This window comes from Glycine max, chromosome 8 (genome assembly GCF_000004515.6).
Source record: "Glycine max cultivar Williams 82 chromosome 8, Glycine_max_v4.0, whole genome shotgun sequence".
NCBI lineage: Eukaryota > Viridiplantae > Streptophyta > Magnoliopsida > Fabales > Fabaceae > Glycine > Glycine max.
In genome coordinates, this window is record NC_038244.2 from 18,773,673 (window position 1) to 18,781,798 (window position 8,126).

The 8,126-nt window shown below is 32.1% G+C and overlaps 1 protein-coding gene across 1 annotated transcript; it reads right to left on the reverse strand.

Annotated features, from left to right (window-relative positions):
* Positions 1-2,087: 2,087 nt before the first annotated feature.
* Positions 2,088-7,579, reverse strand: LOC100785707 (probable inactive leucine-rich repeat receptor-like protein kinase At3g03770). Its single transcript, XM_006585637.4, has 7 exons — positions 5,711-7,579; positions 5,226-5,356; positions 4,450-4,690; positions 3,947-4,149; positions 3,804-3,850; positions 3,117-3,228; positions 2,088-2,489 (listed from the first exon to the last, which is right to left on the reverse strand). Exons 1-7 carry the CDS (start codon positions 7,227-7,229, stop codon positions 2,226-2,228), a joined length of 2,517 nt encoding a protein of 838 aa, XP_006585700.1. The 5' UTR covers positions 7,230-7,579; the 3' UTR covers positions 2,088-2,225.
* Positions 7,580-8,126: the final 547 nt, after the last annotated feature.

Sequence of the window (8,126 nt, forward strand, 5' to 3'; positions counted from 1 at the left end):
CAAAATCATTCCAAAATATGTGTCATGTTAATTTTTTCAATGGTAATATGGATATTAAGGTTAATTTTATAAAATTATTATTTTTTATCTATTTATCAACTTTTCTTAATATGTATAAACCAATCTAATTATTTTAGTACGGAGGGAGTACAAGAAAGACAGGGAAACCTTAATAATACAAAATAACCTAATAAACTATGCACGCGTATAAAAGTTATTCCCAAACATTTATGGGGTCCTCATGCAGTTAGTTACAAGTAAGCATCAATACTTATGATATAGAGTAGCTTGTATTGTTGAGTTTGACCCAACAGTTCACAAGGAATGTCAAGATGAAACATTAACGGAGAAATGTGTAAGGATTAAGGAGCCTCTCTAGTGAACAAACTGATAGGGCATTTGTGGAAGAAATTCTCTGGAATCTGTAGTTTGCAGCAAAGTTAAAAATTCATTGAGTAGAGACTCAAATGATCACAAAGACTCGCCTATCATCTTACAAGGAGACATAAGAACCAAATTCCTAGGAAATTTTGTATTATGTGCTACAATGTATAATTTTTTTTTTACTTCTTCCATCTCTAATTATAAGATTTTTTTAATTAATTCGTGTTCCTTAAAAAAAATAATTAATTTTATTAATCATATTAAATATGTAAATTATTTGTACAATTTTTTCAAAGTTATCATTTTTCTTATCTCTTTATTTACTTAATTTTTTTCTCATTGTTTTGAGAGAGAATAATTAAATGAAAGTATGTAGAAAATAATAATTAATATATCTAAAAATTAGAAAAAAAATATTATAAAAATATAAATTTCTAAAAAAATCTCAATTAAGGACGAAGGGATTAGTTGTTTTAATTTTTGTAATGACCTTACACTTGAAAATGTCAGTTACTTTTCTCATGCCATAATTAATGACCTTACTAGAAAGAGTATATGCTATATTCAAAGCATTTCTTTTAATTTTTAATGCTACACCCCTTATGTGTCGAGTCATGAGGCCATAAGCAGAGACACTTTTTCTGTTACAACAAACAACTACATTGGAAGTACACGATAAATTTAATACAAAGGCCATACAGTCACAAAAACAATGAATTTGATTGTTACAACTTACAACAACTACCACTCTAGCACTGGGAGCATCAACACCGGATTAATAATAAAAATATTAAAGCTTGAGTTTTAGGTCTATTAATATTTATTATTAATTTTTTAAAGTAAAAAAGATTACACATATTAACTAAAAGATTCCACATATCATTATTTTTTTTTAGTGAAAAAAATCTCTTTCAATTTTTATTTTAAGCCTTCCTTTGAGTCGGCCTTACTTAGCATGGAGTCAATCAAATAAAGTAAATGTAATTGTGTGATTAGTATTTTTACCTATTGAATTAATCAATTGATTTACAGCAAATTTTAAGTTATTTTAGGAATGAATACATCAAATCTAAAGTTACTAAAGCTAGCATTTTTGTTTTTCAATTGATGTGAGGTGAAAAATCTAACAAGCACACGTTGAAGACATCAATCCAAGAGGTTTTAATAAACTGTACATGATCATAATTTTGGCAGTAATATCATAAATTTTTCACATGACATTAGGTAATTAGATTATGTTTCATAAAAGTAACTGAAAGCTAATTAATAACTAAACTAAAAAATTAATTTATTAAATTAAAAACATTTGATAAAATTGTTGTTGAAGTAATAAAAAGTGTAAAATAATAAAAAAAAATCATGATTTATTTATAAGGAAAGTAAAAAAAATGAATAAATATATCAAGGATAAAAGTAAAAAAAATATACAAAAATAGAAACTAATTTTTTAAAAAATACTACTTTAAATATGGAGAAACTAATAAAAAAACTTATTTACCGAACAATTAAATAAATTTTTCGACTAATAAAAAAATATTAAAAACTAATTAAAATATCTTGTCTAACATAGCCTCTTGATGATTTTCTATGGGTAATGGGAAAGTGAAAGATTGAAATACCAAAAAATGACTTTATGCATTCAAAGAATCGGATGAAAACCAAATCAAAGGGAAAATAAATAAATCAATAAGAGGGAAACAATATAGGCACACGTACTAATTGAATTCTGATGATGAACAGGATTATAAAATTGTCACAATCATGCTATGAAATTGAACTTTTGTACTTGGTAACATACACTGATACACTATTAGTGGCTGGAAATCTCGTACAAATCTTAATTATGTCTCCCTGGAGGATGGCGCTGGTGAGTAACTGTGATCGTGATCACTTGAGTCTCTTCTCCATGAATTCTGAACTTGTGCTGCAAACTGCAGATTCCAGAGAATATCTTCCACAGAAGGCCTTTCAGTTGGGTCACCAGAGAGACACCTTACACATATCTCCATCGTTGTCATTAATGACTCATCTGAACATTCCTTATGAACTGCTGGGTCAACAATGCTCCTTCTAGCTATGTCATCGGTTTTGATGCTTACCTGTAACTGCAGAAGGACCACACAGTAACATTGTTAGAATTAGGTGGTAGTACTTTACTACCTCTTGTGCTTAACACATCAAAGTTGGGTTCTGAACTTAGGTTGTATTCAGATATGTTGCACAATCTTTCTTAGATTGCATTTGATTTAAGTTAAAATCAACTTATGCACCCCCAACTTTTGGAGAAGTCAGATGAAAGAACTTCTATAAAATTTAGGTGCCTAGGTTGATTTTAACTTATAAGCAAAGTTTAGTTCATTTTATTTTCTTATTTTTTCTCCTATAAGTACTTACTGAAAAGGTTATCCAAATAGGACCTTCTTATAATACCCCTGTTTGTTGTGTTGTGCACAAAAGAGCTGGGAAGATGAAGGGGAAAAGGATTTTTGTTATCTTGCCTTTTGTGTTATGGACAAAATTGTGACTTGGTTTAATGGATAACAAAAACTCAGTTTTGTACTGTTTCTTGTGCTGTTTTGTCTAGTACTTTACATTTCTAAACATCAAAAAGTTTTTAATGTTGTATTGTCCCTTATTTTTAGCAAATCCAAGTACTCTTAATGTCAAATTGGGAAAGTTATCCAAAACTAGTCTAAAATGTTTAAGTATGAAAGTTCGAAGTTAATACTCACAAGATCTTTTAGTGTTCCAACTTCATTGTGGAACATTATTGGTCTTCCCAGAATGATTTCTAGCAAGACTACTCCAATATCATAGACATCATTCTTGTCTGCATCCTGGATCCTGCATAAATCATTAAAGCAATCCCCTCAATTACTTCCAAGAGAAAATAACTATACATTATTAGACACAATCAGCAAAGCACCCGTGTGTTTGCACAAGACTCTGGAAAAGGTTCTATTTCTCTAACTAGTTGACTTGATTGTAGACATTGAAGCCTTTAAGAACCAGGGTCAACAAGTTGTGTGTTTCACTAACATTTTTTTCACATTAGAGATCCCAATGGAGTGGTTAGCACCTAGCACTAGAAGAAGCAGATATATATGGATCAGGGTTGAGATATATCAAAGGGTATATGCATCAGGGGTTAAGGAAGAATTAAAAAATTCTTACCTAACTATCTCTACAACTAACTAATAGTATATCTATTTCAACTTTCAAGAAAAAGCATATATGCTAAAATTCATTCGTGAGAAAATCCAATGATTGTGTACCCCTTTTCAAACATTTAATTCTGTTGTGTTTAATTTGCTAACTATATCCCTTTCTTTTTAGATTATAATTTCTACTTTCTTAGTAGCTAGATTAGATTCTATTACAATATCAGCTTTCAGGAATTAATTATTATATTTTTTTACCTTGCTTGGACTTTTCCTTTTAATCCAGGGGAGGTTCCCTTGCTGATCTGAAATTTTTAAAGAAAAAAATGATGAGAACAAACAGAAATGAATGGAGATATAGTAGTAGTAAGGGAATATAAACAAAGATTTTATCCATTTACCATTCTTTTATTTTCAGCAGAGAGTGGTAGATTATAACTGCTTATTTTAACATTGTGATTGTTATCCAAAAGAATATCTGTTATCTTCAGATTATTTGAATATAGTCCAGGCACTATCCCTGTGTGCAAAAATTGAATGCCTTTCACCACTCCAATTGCAGCTGTTATTCTCTGAGTCCAAGAAAGCTTTTCCCCAGAAGATCCTATTAAAAGTATATATATGTTAGTGGAAATATTCATTTCCTTGTATGTGAACATGAGAAAGTTTAGGTACTATTTGGTTTGAGAAAATGTTTTTAAAGATTTGTTTTCAAACAACTATTTGAAAATAGGAAATAAAATGAAAACAAATTGACATTTTTGTAATTATATGCAAAAATAGAAAATGAAAACAAAATCTTAAACCAAAAAAGTTCTATAAAGGACTTCAGTGTACAAAATCATTGAAATTTATGGTATGAGGGAATACTAGAAGGAAGATTGTGATGGAAAATTTTCCTTACCAGAAACACAGCTTCTTAAACTTTTATTTTGAACAAACTCAAATATGAGATATACATTGTTTACACTTGAATCATCTTGGTTGCACTCAAAAGCATGCCCAAGTGCACTAACCAAGTGTGAATGCCTTAGCTTTGAAATTATCTCAACATGGTGCATGTAAGTCTGAGGGCCTTGTTTCTTTCTCATTTTCAAACCTCTAATAGCAATGTGCATTCCATCAGAGAGAACCCCCTTATAAATCTGCCATTATAGTTAAAATAAATTAAAATTAGCAAGTCACAAAGAAAATGGAGAACAGCTACACAAAGAATTATATGAATAATCAGCAGGGTGAATTATATCAGAACCTAAACAATACAAAACTATGACAGCAAAAGTGAGAATGAAAAAACTCTAGAATATGTTTGGATTGATGCTTGATGCCTATTGAAGAACTGAAGTTTTGCATATGGATTCCTGTAACTTATCCTGTTCTAAGGATAGATTACTAGCCCACTCAGTAAATATAATTTTCAACAGAAGTCATGCCAGAGATTCAGATGTACTACATCTGAGGACAAAACATAGCCATGGACATTGTACTCAGCAAGTTTTCTCAATTTTTGCTAACTGGCACTTATGTGATGTCCAGATTATTAACATATTAGTTCAAGTATGAAGTTTCTAGAGTCAAGTGGGAGTCATCACAAAATTACAGTTCTATAGGTTAGGGCATCTAGCATTTGGTAGGTAAATATATATGATTCTATCAACCTTAATAATCTCTAGTACATACCTGACCATGTGGGCCTTCACTTATGAAAGATGATTCATCGAAATTATTTGTAGCTTCCTTAAGTTCATCCAAAGCAAAGGTCCTATAAGCAGGAAGGCTGGCTCCCATCTTCATTGTTTCTGATATATACCCTGCAAACAAAGAATATAAAATGACTACATGTGACATGTAATAATTAATAGAAATGAAGCTTGTGAGTGACATGCTCCAATTCCTTGATTTCTATGACATATTCTGCACTTCAGCACAATAGATGTGCACTTATTTTAATATATTTAATCTATTATCTATTTTAGAAATAAAACCAGAAATTTCTCCTACTCTAATTCAATACTTTTGGCATACCTTGATACATTTACAGCAAGACAGAAAAACATATTCCCAGAATTTTGTTTTAGCCCTTAAACCAAAAGCTTAAAACACAATAATCTTATTTTTCAACATAAAACCTACGTACTAATAAGGCAAAGGATTTGAGGATTTACTTGCATCTGTGAGTAGTTTTGCTGTGTTTGCTGATGATACATGTTCTATTATGGACATTGTCGATGCCCTCACAACACGCTTGTTATTCACTCGGCTCATGACGTACTCCTTTATGGATCTTGTTAGTGTTTCCACAGCACCTTTGTCAGGAACCCTTTTGATGATATGCTCCATTATGGACCTTGTAGTAGTTTTCACTTCATCTTCATTGTGCTCCTGGCTGATAACATGCTCCAAAGTGGACTTTGAAGGTATTTTCCCTACTTGTTTCTTATGAACTCGGCTAACAACCAAGATAACCACTCCTACAATCAACATTCCACCAACAAGACCTCCCATACTTGATACGATAATTGCTTTACTAGTTGTTCTCTTGTGCTTCTGCTGATGGGGTATGATTGTCACTGCCAAAGCCTCATTGCTGCAGAAATCTGAAGGGTGCTGATCTTGGTTCTTGTTTGATAAGCAGTTTCTAGCATACAGAACAACCCTGGTCTTTGGTTCTAAACAAGTGGGAAGTTCACCTTTCAGAAGATTTGAAGACAAATTTACAAAGTGGAGATCATCATTGCATGACATGTTATTGAAAAGCATCCCAGTGAATTTATTTGAGGAAACATCAAGGTAATTAATGGAAGGCATTAACAATAAGGATGGTGGAAATGGCCCCACAAAACCATTCAAAGAAAGGTCTAGCCTTTGGAGCAGATAGAAAGAACTTAAATTAGAAGGGACACTTAACCTGAAGCTGTTATTCCTAAGCACAAGGGAAACCAACTTGGTGGGGAGAGAAGGAAAATGAGGTCCAAATGTGTTGTTTTCCAAGTTAAGAACTTGAAGGTTTGCCAAATTCTTAAGATGGGGAAGTTCCCCAGATAACTGATTATTTGATAGATCTAACACCCTCAAGGTATGAAGAGCATTCAATGAAGTTGGAAGGCTTCCACTAAGCCAGTTGTTCCTCATGCTAAGCACAGCCAAACCTTGTAGTGAGCCTACCCAGTTGGAAATTTCACCATTGAAGTTGTTATCATCAAGCACCACTGACTGAAGGTTCCTCAGAAGTGAAAGCTGAGAAGGGATGGCTCCATTGAAGTGATTTGAGCTAATGTTAAGTATTTCCAATGAAGACAATTGAGCAATGCTTTCAGGTAAGTTCCCCCAGAGTCCAAGAGAAACCAATGAGAGGACTTTCAAGCTTGAAAGAGTGCCTAGTGTAGCAAATAGAGTATCTGAGGAGAAGTTTTGAGGCAGTGGAGTATACTCATTGCTGCCAACAACATGCAGTTGTGTCAAGCTATCCTCATAGCAAACTAATGTCAAATATGAGGTAGGGTCAATGTTGCAAAAGTCTATGTTGCTGCTTAGAGTACCTAGTGCTGATGGATAGCCAAGAAGTTGCTGAACCTTGAGAAGTGTTTGAGACTGAGAAAACTCTAACTGCTCTGAGAGTTGGATGGTGGCAAGAAACAAGGTTAAATGGAGTAAATGTGAAAGGGAAACTGGTTTTGGTGCCATCTCCTCTTTCAATGGATAGAGAGAGAGAGCGAGGGAGAGTGATCACGTAGATAAATAAGGACACAAAGGGGTTTTGGATTAGGCTTCTTAGGACCAAGCTTCTGCCTCTTCCATTCATTCAATACAAATGAAACCAAGTACCAACCATCTTTTTTTTACTCTAGTTCTTTCTGATCTTCCATGGTATGCATTAAGTATTGACATATAACAAGCACTAGGCACTGCAAAACATGAAACATTTTATAATGGACCACATTCTCAGTTCAGCCGTTAACCATATTTGCAATGCAAGGTGCTTATGCTTTTGTGTTTATTTGGCTGCACTTAGTTACATGACAACAAGCTAGTTACCTAATGGCTAACGCTTATTTTATATTGTGTATAAGAATAAAAATGTGTACCTTTTTGTTCTGTATCTTACTGAAATTTGTAGTGCAGCGCGCGACTGTGGCTGCGGTTTTGCATACTCTCGTCTCCTCTAATAATATAATGGTACTTCTTTCAGATTAAACTTTTTTATGTGTATTTTTTTATTTTAAAAATTGAACATGTTATAAGAAAAATTATAACCCTTATACACCTTATTAAACTAAATACAACTAAATAAACTGGATTCTCTTACTTATTATGTGTATAGAAAGTACTCTATCATATATTGTCTATGATGCATATTCCATACACGAGACCTATGAATAACATAACAGTAATTAGTAATTGCTCTAATTTTTTTTTTGTCAGCAAAAATAATAGTTCTAGTATAAGAGAATGTAAGTAAAAAATTAATGCAAAATAGTACTAATATTATTATTTTCAATGAGATTATTTCTTAAATATTTGTTATTTAATTGAGATTTTATTTTTAATGATTCATTTTTATTTTTAATATCAAATTTTAAT